Below are 14,594 nucleotides of genomic sequence, written 5' to 3'. Positions count from 1 at the left end.
TGTTTGCTAAAGAGAAAACGAATGAGCGAACAATGTGTCATTCAGGTGTGAAATGTCCTGCTTACACCTAGACACATGCAGCATGTGTCTGTGCTCTTAACTCACTGCTCTCGGAACAGATGTGAACACTCATACTGGGAAATGCTGTGCCACATAGTCACCGGTAAATAGTTTCAAACTGCTCATGAAATGTGGCTACACATTGTGAATGTCAATCTTTTTTCTCTCTCTACAAGCAAAATCTCGAGGATATCCATCTTTCCTGGCTCCAATCTATTTGTTCACAGACGTAACATTAACCAATATGTGTCTGATAGACGGAACAATGACAACTCCTGTTCAATTAATTTCACTGGTTCCAGGTTCACACTCGATTAGTCTGATGGTTTAAATTTGCTTTGTGACTTTAATAGATGCCCTGTGATGGACTGGCAACCTGTCCAGGGTGTACCCCGCCTTTCGCCCGATGGATTAAGCGGATATAGATGGATGGATGGACTTTATTAGATGTGATTCATCCAATTTCCAGTTGCTAAGTAAGCGCTAACATGTAAGAGGAAACCCCAGAGAGTCTGGTTTAAAATCTGATAGTAGCTTTAAAAGCATGAATGTGTTTGTGTGACATCTTTATTGGAACATGGTACATTGGCAGTCAGTATTTTCTGAAAAATCGTTGAAAGAATCATTGTTCACAATATGAAAAAGGGAAAAAAAAGAGAAATGTTTTAGTATCTTCAGCTGCCGTTTACGATCATTACAAATAATAAATCCACTGTTTGTTTTTATGAGGCAAATTAATACTTCATACGAGAAGTAAATTCATGGTTGTGTTCAAAATAGATTTAAAATGATCTGTCAATACATCACAGTGCAGATAAACTGCCTTTACACAACAGTCATGTCTCTTTTTCAGCACGGTGACTAATATTCAGGTGAAACTACCCTTAAAAATACCCTCACATTTTTTTCATCTTAATTTAATTCCACAGTTTACACTTTGCCTTTAGTCAGCCCTTGCGTTTTTGCCCTCGTATGCTGTCCAAAATGCTCTCTGGTGCAGACGACAGTCATATTTTACAGTCTTCAGGAATGCTTATCTGCCTCTCTTCTCAGGACACTGGATTTTGTAGCCAACCCTGTAGGCCTGCAGGTACACACGTGCCTGGTTCATCCTGGAAACACAACCACAAGGCAGAAAAAGCTAAGACATGCTGCATTCTAATTGCACTGTTATGTAACATAAACTTTCTTTTTAAATTAAGCTACAATAGTTTGTTTTGAAAAGCCTTTAAGAATACTCTTTCTAACTTGCCTAAGTTCTAAGGCAAGATCTTAGTGTAGGCTCACAGAAAAGCCAAACAATAATTTTATCAACTATTAAGTAAAGCAAAATGCAAAAGGAAAGCAAGTAACCTGTATTTAGTGCAAAGCTGAACTCCCAATGGTCCACAGCGATCGACATAACTCTCCCTGAATGCCTTCCTCACTGCTCGGGCCATACTGACCACCGTGGTGACCACAGGGCACGTTCTAGGACACACATGAACACAAAGATCCACTGCAGACATACATTTAATACTTTAATTTATTGAGACTTACTTTTGTACCCCACAGTTTTTCCAGAATATGTATATCAAGGAATTTAGGAGAGTTTTTCAATACAGTGACTGATTAATGGCAAAGAGACTTAACTGCAAATTGGAGTCCGGTCATGAGAAAAGGAATGACAGCAGCTCGTGAGGAAGCTATTGTTTCTTAGATAGATTCTGCTGTTGGTGTTTCATATACTTACAGTCTCTCACAGCGCAGACCTGTAGTGCCCTCTGGACAGGTACAGGTGTTATGAGGGCTGCATGTGGCTCCATGTTGGCAGGGTGGGACACAGGGTATGGTCACCGCTGCAGTCACAGCAAACAGCAGGAGTTTCAATGCAAAGTGAAGATAAAGGTCTTGTACCCATGTGTATGCACTTATTATTCAACACTGAACCAACCTGTTTCGCAGAGACTTCCCGTAAATCCTTTGGTGCAGCGACACCTGTTGAGGCCCACGCAAACGCCACCATTCTTACACGGCTTCTGGCACTCAACAGGCTCTGATGGAGACAGAGGAGGACAAAGGAAATGTGGTCTGCAGTAATTCAATTCAACACAATTAATATCTACACCTTTTAGTGAGAGTCAGTGACCAGAAGAAAGATTCAACAAATAGCAGGGCAGTAACAACTGGCCCGTAGACTGGGCTGTGTTTCCTCTGTGGGCCTGAGCGACTATAAGCATGAAGCACTATATTTTGGGTTTCCTGCAGGTCTGAACTTAAAGAGTGGTTGCCCAATCTCCTTAAAATACACATTTTTATGAAAGAGTACTCATTGCACTTTAAGCTTCTATTACACAGGCTGTAAATCCAGCACTTTTTGTTTTAGTTTTTGCGTAAATTAGCTTGAATGGGGAACAATTGCTTCCAGCTTAGCAATAAAGAATATGTAATCTCACCTATCTGGCATCGAGCGCCTTGCCATCCACCAACGCATAAGCATTTGTTAACATCCACACATCGTCCCCCGTTTTGACAGGAAGGAGTGCACAGGGCTAAAAAACACAGAAAATCACATCATATCCAGACAGCTTGATCCACATTGGGAGCATTACCAGCTCACAGGTTTAAGACCAACCTGCCGCTGTGTTGTTTTTTTGTTCATGGTCTAAATAATATCTGACCAAAAGGCTGCAAGCAGGAATGAAATGGAAATAAAAAAAAGCTAGCCCCAAGAAGTATCTGCATGCCTGGGGTAAGAACTGACAAATGTGATATTCTGTTACTCACGCAAGAGGCACTGAGGGCCTGTGTAGTCAGAGGGACACTGGCAGGTATCAGGGCCCACGCAGCGACCACCGTTGGCACAAGGCAACTCACACACAGCTCAAAGAGAAACAGGGACAGAAACACAAAGAAATGTCAAAACTACAAGTACAGAGAAATGTATAATCTGATTTAAAACTATTTCAGCTTAATAGCTATGTAAATAAAAATTCAAGCATACAGTTTATTTCAAATGAAGGAATAGGAATAACTTGGTGACCACAAGTTTGGCAGTCTGCTTTATTCACTAAAAAATAGTCCTAATTTTGTTTATAGACGTCCCCTCCAATTAGAGCAACAGCTTCATAAACTTTTAGAGGTATCTACCTGTGTGGCAGCCTTCTCCCATCCAGCCAGCAGAACACAAACACTTATTCCAACGCATACAGGTACCTCCATGAGCACAGGGTGGAGAGCACATGGCTGCAACACAACCAGCACAGCCTTAATACGACCAATTCTCACAGAACTTTCAGATGATACATTTAGCTAACTCACAAAACACATGTCAACCATCCAAAAGAAGAGAGAAAAAAACAACAACAACTGGAAACAGCAGGTTTTATTCCAGTGAAAAATGATATTTAAATTTATATATTATATACAATGTTTTGTCCAATTCCCCCGAGAAAAGTATTCAACTCACAAAATAGCAGTGATGTTCTTTCTTTGTTAAAACTTTTTGAATGTCAGACCGGGTAAAAGTTTTTTCAAGTGTGGACCATTAAACCTGCTGTGACCTTGATTATTACCTTTAAACCTGGGGTTTTATAACTAAATTTAAGATGTGTCCCTTTTGTCATGCACAAAAAAACTGAATAAAATATTCAACCAAATGCAAGCTATTGTTGAGGAAAGGAACTAGTCCTACTCCCCACTGTGTAACAGTAATTAATAGACTGCAGTAATTAATACGTTTCAACTGGCAACAAGTTACTTTACTGTAGTTGATGCTGTAAGTGGACACATCCTGTGTTTGCAGGAAGGACGGTGCTGTTGTTTAGCAGGGTCAAACTAATCTGCATGATCAGTCTGGTCCGCATGATCTGGATTTGGTTCAGTTGGCCAGGTTTAGGTTCACCTATGACATGTGCCCAAAACAATTTGCTCATCTGAATGACCAGGTTCTTCCATCAAGAGAACTTTTACTCCCCTAAAGGCACAGGCATATTCCAAGACGACGTCATCAGGCACAAAATGTAAAAGAAGGGGTTAAGGGAGCAAGAGAGATTATTTCCACACGTGGATTGGCCACCTCAGAGTCCAGATTGTAATCCCATTCAGAATCTTTGGAATGTGCTGGAGAAGATATTATGCAGTGGTCAAACGCTTCCACTATCAAAACAACTCAATGCAACTCAAGAGCAAAAGCAAAAGTTGGTCCAACAAAATATTAACAGTGTGACTTCTTTGGTCAGGCAATGTGTTTCCATAACAATGTTTTAACTAATTGAACATAATTTCTATTAAAAAGATAATGTAAGTTCCACTCCTTGCCCCTCAGTAGTGTTGGACCATCATATCACTTCTGCAGCTCATAATAATAAAAGAGGTTTGTACCTGAGCAGCCCACACCTGGGTACCCTGGAGGACAGTCACAGCTGTTTGGCGCCACACACACTCCGTAGTTCTGACACGGGGGATCGCACACAGCTAAAGAAGTAGAGAAGGTAATTAAAATCAGTTTGTAAGCGTTTGTGGAAACTGAAAGTGTGAATGTACTTTTAGTAAAAAATGTTGCTCGAGAGATTTTCTTCTGATCACTGTATGAGATGCAGGATGTCTGACTCACGCCAGCACTTGGTGGGGTCATCTGTTCGAACTTCGTACCCCTCCCTGCAGGTGCAGTTAAACCCACCAGGATGGTTGAGACAGAGCTGCTCGCAGCCTCCGTTTGTGAAGTCTCCGCATTCGTTCACATCTCATGAAAAAAGACAAATGGGCAGATGTTCCAAAACAATGGAAGTGAGTCTTTCAATTTTTTGGGTGGCTCTTAGTGACAAGACAGACTTGTGTGGGTGCAAATACATATCTTGGAACTAGCTGAATCATTCAGAGTTGACAAGCAATGACATTTCTACACCTATTTTCCAAGCTGATGTAACTTCTTCCATGAACACTTTTGAAATGGCGAGTGCAAAATGGATAAAAGATTCTGTCTATGAAAACCTTTCCGGCTCTTTACCCTTTTTATCTGAAAGCCTACAGCAGTAATGGCTCATAAAATGACACACGGAATGTTGGTTTTAACAGATGGTGAAATCCACGATAGGCCGCTTAATTTGTAGATCAAAACTTTGAGGCTCCCCAAGAGCAAGCAAAGAACATTTCTTTAACAAAGGTGTGAAGTGGCAGCGTGAAGAGCGAAAGTCAAGTCTCACCCACGCAGCTCCTCGTGTCATCACCCAGCTTCCACCCCGCTCGACAGCTACACTGGACTTGGCCATCCGCCCTCACGGCACAAACATGGTCACAGCCGCCATTTCTAAGCTTACAGGATGTGACATCTGTTCAAGAAAAGAAGAATTTATCTTACGATTGAAAATGTGCAGATTATGACACTGATCCGTGTTTCTTAAGAAACTTGATTGCAGAACGGATGAAGCTTGTCCTGTCTCTGTTGATTTGTATTGATTTAAAGTTATTTTCTGTCTTATTCTGTCTTATCTGACAGCAGACTCAGCACTCTTTGGGTTTGGACGGTTTATGTGAAGAAATGAGACATTTACAGCGTAAGTCATAATGACAATTTTTATCTGCAATCTTCATTGAAGGGAACTGAGCCGCCAAAATGTAGGACATGTTTTCCGATAATTACTGATCACATATGTTAAACAAATAAATAAAAAAATCTCAATTTCAAAATAATAAGTCTCTGAGAAGAAAATAAACTGCAATCAATCCAAATAGTTTTGTGTTCTCTGCTCTGAAATGATGATTTCTTGGTGGCAGTTTGATGATAATATGCATTTTTCATACAGAAAGTGATCTAATGTCAACCGTGTGCTGGGTAACATACTGCTGCAGGTGAGGTCGTCTGTCCCTAACAACAGGGGAGGTGGGCAGTGGCAAGTGTATCCTCCTGGAGAGTTAGTGCAAGTGTGAGAGCAGCCGCCGTTCTGGAGTTTGCATTCATCAACATCTATGTGCGCAGAAACAAACCCAAACACACACACATATACAGAAAAAGAGAGAGAAAATTAGTCAGTTTCCCTTTCGGGCACATGTATTTCTCTTGTGAATGTCACGCAGTCCAAGCTAAGTCTGGCTTTCTCATCTCAACAATCCTTTGAAATGTGCCCGCAGGACACCCACTCATGTCCGGGCAGAAAACACACACACGCAGTCGCACACACAGACAAACACACACATGCAAAATAACACAGAGAAATAATATATTCAAGGCAGTGAATATTTTTGTAAAACTCTGTGTGTGTGTTTTTTGCCTCGTGTGCATGCTGGTAAACTGCTGACACTTAGCCAGTTTAAATGACTGAAAATGGGTTTGAAAAGTGCAGTAATGAATTAGTGAGCGTCGGTGAAAGACTGACCCACGCAGGTGTGGCCATCAATGTGCAGCTGGAAGCCCGGTCTGCAGGAGCACTGGAAAGAGCCCAGAGTGTTGACGCAAATGTGCTCACAGGTCCCATTTAGAGCCAAACACTCATCCACATCTGTGGGATCAGAGACATTGAGATAACTCTTTTGCCACAAAACTCCATGTAAGAGCTTTTTAGACTCTAGTTAAACACTATTTGCAATTCAGTTTTGCATCAATTTCAACAAACTTGGGGCAGCTGAGTGCAGCTTGTTGGAATCAAACCTGACAACGGTTTTTGAGATTAATGCACCGTTGATGCACTTAAGGGGGGCTTTCTTTGCTGCCCTCTATTGACTCTCCATTTACGTGGAGTCCCTGTTCATTCTGTGCGCAGTTAAATTCGTCCTTGTTCTGCCAGGGTTATTTTAACAGATCACAGTGTCCCTGCTGCACAGTAAAATATTAAACTGCTGAACTATAATATTCTCAGTAGGATGGTATAACACTTCAGCACCACAATGTGACCAGTTGCCTCACATAGTTATTATAGACACAAGGTAGAATGAAGGCATCTGGGTAGATGTAAGAGGTGAGAGGATGAAAAACTTAATACATCACCGAGCTGCATTTTACAAAATATTGTTTGCTGGCTCTTAACTTGCGTACAGGACTGAAGCCGCCATGTGTGGAATTAAGAAAATGTTCAGGTTTGGAGGTGTCACAGTGAAACCCATGCTAACCGTCAGTTTTCAACAGTTTTCCAAAGCAAAAACTAATACTACTGGCATAACTCAATAAAAGGCGCCTCAAAGGGATAGTCTGAACATGTGTACATACATTTATCAAGGAGAATGTAGTTTGACATTATGACTAAACTGTTAATGTACAAATAAAGAAATCCATGGGTCAGACCACTGAACTTACTAGGCTTAAAGGGATTATTTTTTTTAAGTTTTCCACAAACTTTACTTTACTCTTCATCTTCTCGTCAAATCCACAACAAAAACGTAAATAATTCTATGCCTCAATATGTTCAACTACTTTTATCTAAGGCAAAAGCACAAGATAAGCTAAGGTTTTCTGTTGGCGTGAATGAAACAATGTCCCTTTCCCAACTTGCGTTTTACCTGTGCAGTTTTGCCCCCACTGGTCCAGCTGGTAACCTGAGGCACACTGGCAGCTGTACCCTCCTGGCTCATTGGTGCAGTTGTGTTCACAGTGGCCGTTGTTCACAAGACACTCATCAATGTCTGTAAACGAGGACAACCCTGAAGTTCTGGTGTGCTCAAGTACTGCTGGCAAATGGCGAGTAATGTTTGCATGACACATGTTGCTGGAGGAAAACATAAATACAAGACCTCACCGAAACAAGAGTGCCCATCTCCATTAAAGCCCTGGTAACACTGGCAGAAATACGAGCCGATGATGTTGCCACACCGAGCGTTGGTGTCACACCTGTGTGCACCGGATGCACACTCATTCTCATCTAGAAAGAGATGGTTATCTATTTATTTCTTTCTTTCTTTGCAAAGCTACATCTAAAACTCTGTTCATTTCTATTCCGTAAACATTCTGCCAACCGGGATGATTTTAATGGAAGGCATAGCAGCAAGCATTAAAACACACGCACACGAGGAAGCTGACCCCATCGAAACAGAGTTTTCCAGGGAGATACGTCAGCACTAATTGCTTACCTTCACAGTGTGTGCCGTTTCCCCGGTAACCTGCTCGACAAACACACTTGTAGCTCCCAAGCGTGTTTTCACACACACCCTGACCGTCACACAACTCAGTACTGTCCATACATTCATCTACATCTAGAACAGAAAAAGGGAATGATACGAACATACAGTGTTTAAGTTTTTCTTTCGTTAACAGAAGACACAAATCGTCATTTCATTGTGCAAAAAGCACTGATTTTGTTTGACTGCAAGCAAAAAAGATTTAAAAAAAAAAGTCATGTTAAAATCATCAAAACCCAATCTGGTTCTCATTAGGTACAAGTAGTGTGAAATTTGTCACTTTGGGAATAAATCTTAGTATGAGGACATTTTGGTCTTCAGGATTATCTATTCTCTTTTGTCACAGTCAATGCTCAGCACTGTTTGCAACTTTATAAAGAAATTATAACTGCAGCAGAACAAGGATAAAAAAAACCCATCAATTCCAACTCCTATGTGGATGACAATCGTGACACTCTATGCTTTGCTAACAGAACAATTGTTTCCTTGATGTAAAAAAAAACACAAAAAGCAAGCAGCAGGAAGCACATCATACCTTGACACACGGTGTAGTCTGGACACACAGGACCTACAGAGCAGCAATGGATAGGGGTGCAGAAGCGCCAAAACAAATCAGAGATGTCAAAAAGAAAGATATAGAGAAAGAATTTCATAGGACAAGAAAATGGATGCCTCATTATAGGACATAGAAAAGTGGTATAGAGAGACAAAAACAACAAAAGCTAACAAGGCAGGCAAGAAGTGAAGCAGCTAATTGGAGCTTTACATTCCTGCAAAATGTTCCTGACTGTCAGCAGAAGTAAGTAGTGTGTGTAAAAAAGTGAGGATGCCAGCTCAGCTCTGAACATCAGACAGATGTGTTGATGCCTTTTGAGAGACTTACCAACACAAGCGGGGGCCTCTGCTCTGAAGCCCGGCTGGCACTGGCACAGAAAGCTGCCAGGAGTGTTCACACACACGTTTCCCAGTTCGCGACGACACTGCTCCTCAAAGCTGCACTCATCCACATCTAGGAGAGCGATCAGCAACGGTAAACAGAAGGGTAAATGGCCACATTCATGGCTGTTAATCAGTCAAGTTATTAATGTTGCACTGTATGTCATCAGCTTAACCTTCTTTAACTACAAAAATGTCTTTCTGTACATTTCTGAACTACAGCATTCAGTAGGCAATGTCAATATCTATTCCAAAAATTTTTCAACATACAACCTCAGTTCGAAAATTGACTATTGTCAGAATACAGAATTGAATGCTTTGCAAGTCTAGCAAACAAATATCTTATTCACAGTCCAACATAGAAAACATATACAGTGTTGAGAATTAGGCTTTTTACAATTTCGTAAAAACAAAACTATTAATTAGGTTAAATGGCAACGGGTCAGTGACATGACTAGGTATAAAAAGAGCACCTTAGAGAGGCAGAGATTCAGGAATCTAAAAAAAAAACTGTTTGTTAATAGTGGAACAACTTCTGAATGATGTTCCTTTTTGTAAAATTGTGAAGGCTTTGAATATGCCATTATCTACGGTACATATTTTCATCAACAGATTCAGAAAATCTGGATACAACTCTGTGCACAGGAGGGATGGCTGAAAATCAGAACTGGATGCCCTCAGGCAACACTGCATTAAAGACATGATTCTGTCATGAAAAACCACGGCTTGGGCTCAAGAACACTTCCAGAAATCATTGTCTGTGAACGCAGTTCGTTTACATCCACAAATGCGGGTTAAAGCTCTATCATGCAAAGAAGCTGCTGTTTGTAATCGTGATCTAAAAACACTGCTGTCCTCTATGGGTCATAACGGACAAAGGAAAAATAGAAAACTGTTCTGTGATCAAACAAATCCAAATTCAAAATTTATTTTTGGAAATCATGGACACTGCATCCTTAAATTAAAGAGGAGAGACACTATCTGGCTTGTTATCACCACTCAGTTCAAAAGCCTGCATCTCTGATGGTCTGGGTGTGCATTAGTGTCTCTGAAACAAACGACTTGCACATCTTGAAAGGCACCATCAGTGCTGAAAGGTATACACTGATTTTAGATATGTCCCATTCCAACATCTTTTACAGTGAAGGCCCTGCATATTTCAGCGAGACAATGCTAAAACACATACTGCATCTGTGAGAACACCATGGCTTCATAGTAGAGGAATCCAGGTGCTTGAATGACCTACCTGCAGCCCAGATGTTTCACCAGCTGGAAGTATTTTGTGCCTCATGAAAAACAATACAACAAAGAAGACCCAGGACTGTTGAGCAGCTAGAATCTTATATTGAGCAAGAAAGGGACAACAATCCTCTGCCAAAGGTCCACTAACTGGTCTCCTTAGTTCTCAGATGTGTATCGACTGTTGTTAAGAGGACGGGATGCAACACAGTGGTAAATATGGCCCAGCCTCAGCTTTTTTGAGACGTATTACTCCCATCAAATTCAGGATGACCTGATATTTTTCATGTCCACCTTTGAACATTTGCTATGTTATCTATGCTCTAAAATATCAGTTCATAAGGTTTGCAAATCATCGCGTTCTGTTTTTATTCACATTTTACACAACTTCCAACATTTGTTAAATTGCGGTTGTACATTCTTATTCTATACTCTTACATGCCAGATGCCAACATCTGCCTTACCTACACAGCTTTGTCCATTTATAGCCTTTACATATCCCACAGGGCATGAGCAAGTGAAGGAGCCGGGGGTGTTTTTGCATTCAGCCAAACCCTGACAGGCCTGCAGGCCTGTCACTGCAGCCAGAGCACACTCATCTATATCTAAAAAAGTTCATAAGGAGAATAAGGAACATTATAGCCATACTATACAAGCTCCAAATGTAAATTCTGAAACTATGTTTCCTGCATATTATCTGCCACACATGCAAACACACACACAGAGCTTCACAAACCCTGGCACCCTTCAGAGCCCATCAAGTAACCACGGAGACAGCCACATGAGTAAGAGCCAGGCGCATTAGTGCAGCTGGCATGGAGTCCACATGGCCCTGGTCCCTTTCCTTCACACTCATCGACATCTGTTACACAGAGAAAGATCTTAGGCTCTAAAATGATATATAGCACAGTAGTAAAATGTTAAATACATAACAAAGAGTAGACTTTAGTTAAGTCAACTTGAAGCTTGCCGCAGCTGCTTTTCCAAATAAAATCCTAAAATCATTTACACAAAGTACATATTTTACTTTACACCAAAAGGATGACCACGGCAAAAACTATATTTAATTTACCATTCACCCACCGCACTCACAGCGAGGATGTCTGGACATGTTTTATGATGTGTTGTACTGTATTTCCATTAGTTTAAATTGCAGTGGCTGGCCTTCCACATTGAAGGATTTTTCTGGTGTTTCAATAACACAAACATTACCTTTAATCATAGCTTCTTGCTTCTAAGTGTGACCAGGACTCACCTTTACACTCAGCTGCGCCCTCCAGAGTGAACCCTATAGGGCAGGTACAGTTTTCGCCCTCCTTCACTGTTCCAGATGGACAGCCACAGCCAGCGCCACTCTTCTGCATCACCTGATTTCCTGGACACCCAAAAGCGGGAGTGGAGCTTGTCGCAGCTGTGGCAGTCAAAGGAGCTACTAATGTAAACGAAAAGAAGGGGCAACGTTCAGACCAACTGAAGGGTAGTGCATAAAGGCAAGACAAGAAACAAAAAACTCACATGTGGTAAATGTGTGGCCCTGCGTCACTTCACTGATATTTCGGATTGCATTCTCGATCACTTGATTCTAAAAACAGTGCAACAAACTGAAGTTTATTCATGCCATCAGGTACAAATAGAACATCTGAAAAAGTTGAATAAGTTGAATTGAGTCATTCGTACGTTAATGGCCTGGCTCTTGGTGAGCTCTGTCTCTGCATCTTTCAGAACTTCATTTTCATCTTCCTCAGGGCTGCTAAGAGGTTCGGCCACCAACAAACCCAGCAGCAAGGCAGACATGAGAGTCCAGAGGTGAGTCATCACTTCAATCTGCATGAAAAGGAGGAAGAGATGAGGTTACTCAGTCACCAGCAAATCAGTTCATTTAATAATGCACAAATTGTCTAAGAGCATTTGACAGGGAGCACAAAGGTGTTTGGGTTTCTATTGGAAAATACAGACAGACAGCCTGAAGAGAACAAGTTTAAGCAGGAAAAGCAAAACAGCACGCACCCTGTCATTAACATCAACTACATACCCCCACACACACACACCCCCACCCACCCCACCTATCCACCTACTATTTGCACAGAACAAAAGAAACTAACTTCAACTGATGCTGCTGCAGTTGCAGCAACTGTAAGTTGAATTTGACCGGACGAGTGAAAAGTTGGGATGTTATCTTAGAGCAGCTTTGTGTAGGGCACCACCTCCAGAGACATGAACAACACAAATGTGTGACATAAACAGTGTTCTGTGGGTGCTGATGCGATGTGTGTAATAGCGCTCACCGACTGACCCGGGTTAGATCAACGCATGCAAAGATGAGCTTTAGCTTTTCAGACGCAAAAACGCGATCTTATGCCGTCCTCTCCAGATGCGGGTTCTCGTGCAGCTGCACGCCAGTTCCGTGTGTCAGTGTTGGGGGGGCTGTACGATGCGGGCGGTGACTCCACATCCTGTCTCGGAGCTCCGCACTTCCCATTCCACAAATCCCAAACCACCACACAAGAGGAGAGGAGTAAGAAAGGCTGGTCTGCTTCTAAATGTCCCTGCTATGAACCCTTACACGTAGGTCAGAAAGCAGTCACTCATCCTCTGAACGTCGGAGGTCAAAGAGACAAGTTCAGTTTTTTTTCTCAACAGGAAAATAAAGTAACACTGACGATTTTTGAGGTCAGTAATCTTCGGAAAATTTAGTCTACAACACAGTGAAAAAATAAAAATTCTCAACCTACCGAGGAGCAAGGCTAAAAAGAGGTAGTCTGTGCTCAAGGCTCACTTTTTTTTCTTTGGGGAGGACTCCAGTTGATCATTTAATCCATTTAAGCAGAAAAAAGCCTCAGGTAAAATGTACACCTACAGGTCAAACTTTAATGTCAAGAAATTTAGGGAAAAATAGAAGGGATATCAGAATAAAGATTTTTCTTAGCTGGATTTCTCTGGTGTATGTGAAGCACTTCTTTGAAAAATGCTTAACTACTCGCAGATTAACACTCTTTAATATGTGGTGCCCACATTGATCTATAACTCACTGATACTAACTCAGGTAATCCAATGCTGTGCAGCCAAATCTTTAAAGAGCTGATGTTCCTGCACCAATCATCATTTCTAATCGCAGTGCCACATGTTATCTACTGCATGTCAGCAAAGTTTGTTGTGTCTGTCCTTTATGCTGGTCTTGTTGTGTTGTTTAATCAGCCATTTGTTTTCACCCTTCTTGGTCTGCAAGTTCTTAATCTGTTATGTTGATGAGCTTGTGCCTTGCAATCTGTGGCTTTGCACGCCACAGAATGTGCAGATTGTGCCACAGTGCACAGAAAAAAAGGTCTACAGAGTTACTTAGCCTAGATTCAGCATCAAAAGGAAAACAGCTTTTTTTTTTTTTTTTTGAACAATAAAGCATGAAAACATTTTCTAGGAGACTCCCAGAATGAAATTTAGAAACCAGTCAAAAATAAAGATGGAACTATAACACTCTAAGTAATATCCTCATGTGGGTTCACTCATTTAAAATGAGATTTTTTTCCATCAAGGGGGCACCCCGACTCTGAAGCTGTTTGAATGAACGTCTCATTGTAAAAATGTCACTGATTCAGTTAACTTCCTGTTTTATTTATTTTTTTAATTTTTCTTTTGAGATTTAGTTTCATACCGTTTTCAGGTAATAACTTATACTCCCTTTTATACTATACTTATACCCCTCTTCCCTCTTTATTCCCATCTTATTTTCTGGTTTATAATTGCTTGTGCTCTTATGTTTTCCAATTTTTTTTCAAGTGTCTCCTACTTGACTTTTGCCCGACCCCTGCCTGTTTTGTTTTCATCCCCGACTGCCCTCTCAGTTTTAAGCCTTGCCTAACAATGAACCCCGAATCCTTACCTCCCATTGAAATCAGCAACTAATCGAGTTTAGGCCATTGCTTTGAAAAAAAAATCCAGTTTATGAAGTTTTATTCTTTACAAGCAAACCAGTTTTCAAACTGTTTGAATGTATGCCATAGCTACATGAACACTGGAGTTACAAACACACTTTCTGCTCTAAAAACATTTGTATGCGTATTCAATGCAGTAACAATGACTTTTGTGGCGTAAGCTTGAGTCAGTGTTTTAACATTGATAGCTGCCAGCTTGTGTTATCTTCGCTTGCTGTGAAGAAAATGCTTCTGCTCACACTTGTTGGATCTTGACATTTCACAAGGCAATAAAACATCACAGAAAGAGGCCCAAGTAAAGCAGTGACACCCAAACGCAACAAGGAGAATAACAATAAAACGATC

The 14,594-nt window shown here is 41.1% G+C and overlaps 1 protein-coding gene across 1 annotated transcript; it reads right to left on the bottom strand.

Annotated features, from left to right (window-relative positions):
- Nucleotides 1-502: 502 nt before the first annotated feature.
- On the bottom strand, nt 503-12,747 carry LOC140311320 (uncharacterized). The gene is made up of 22 exons (XM_072388705.1): nt 12,614-12,747; nt 11,998-12,144; nt 11,836-11,902; nt 11,576-11,752; nt 11,057-11,182; nt 10,785-10,925; nt 9,029-9,154; nt 8,098-8,220; nt 7,767-7,889; nt 7,531-7,653; nt 6,414-6,536; nt 5,882-6,004; nt 5,244-5,369; nt 4,655-4,783; nt 4,423-4,515; nt 3,190-3,285; nt 2,827-2,922; nt 2,496-2,591; nt 1,994-2,095; nt 1,793-1,898; nt 1,414-1,530; nt 503-1,172 (listed from the first exon to the last, which is right to left on the bottom strand). Exons 2-22 carry the CDS (start codon nt 12,133-12,135, stop codon nt 1,094-1,096), a joined length of 2,430 nt encoding a protein of 809 aa, XP_072244806.1. The 5' UTR covers nt 12,136-12,144; nt 12,614-12,747; the 3' UTR covers nt 503-1,093.
- Between the last annotated feature and the right edge of the window lie 1,847 nt (nt 12,748-14,594).

Source organism: Leuresthes tenuis, unplaced genomic scaffold, assembly GCF_036924035.1.
Source record: "Leuresthes tenuis unplaced genomic scaffold, fLeuTen1.0.hap1 SCAF_7, whole genome shotgun sequence".
NCBI classification, from domain to species: domain Eukaryota; kingdom Metazoa; phylum Chordata; class Actinopteri; order Atheriniformes; family Atherinopsidae; genus Leuresthes; species Leuresthes tenuis.
The sequence above is the reverse complement of the archived record's forward strand: the minus strand, read 5'-3'. Positions and strand labels throughout refer to the sequence as shown.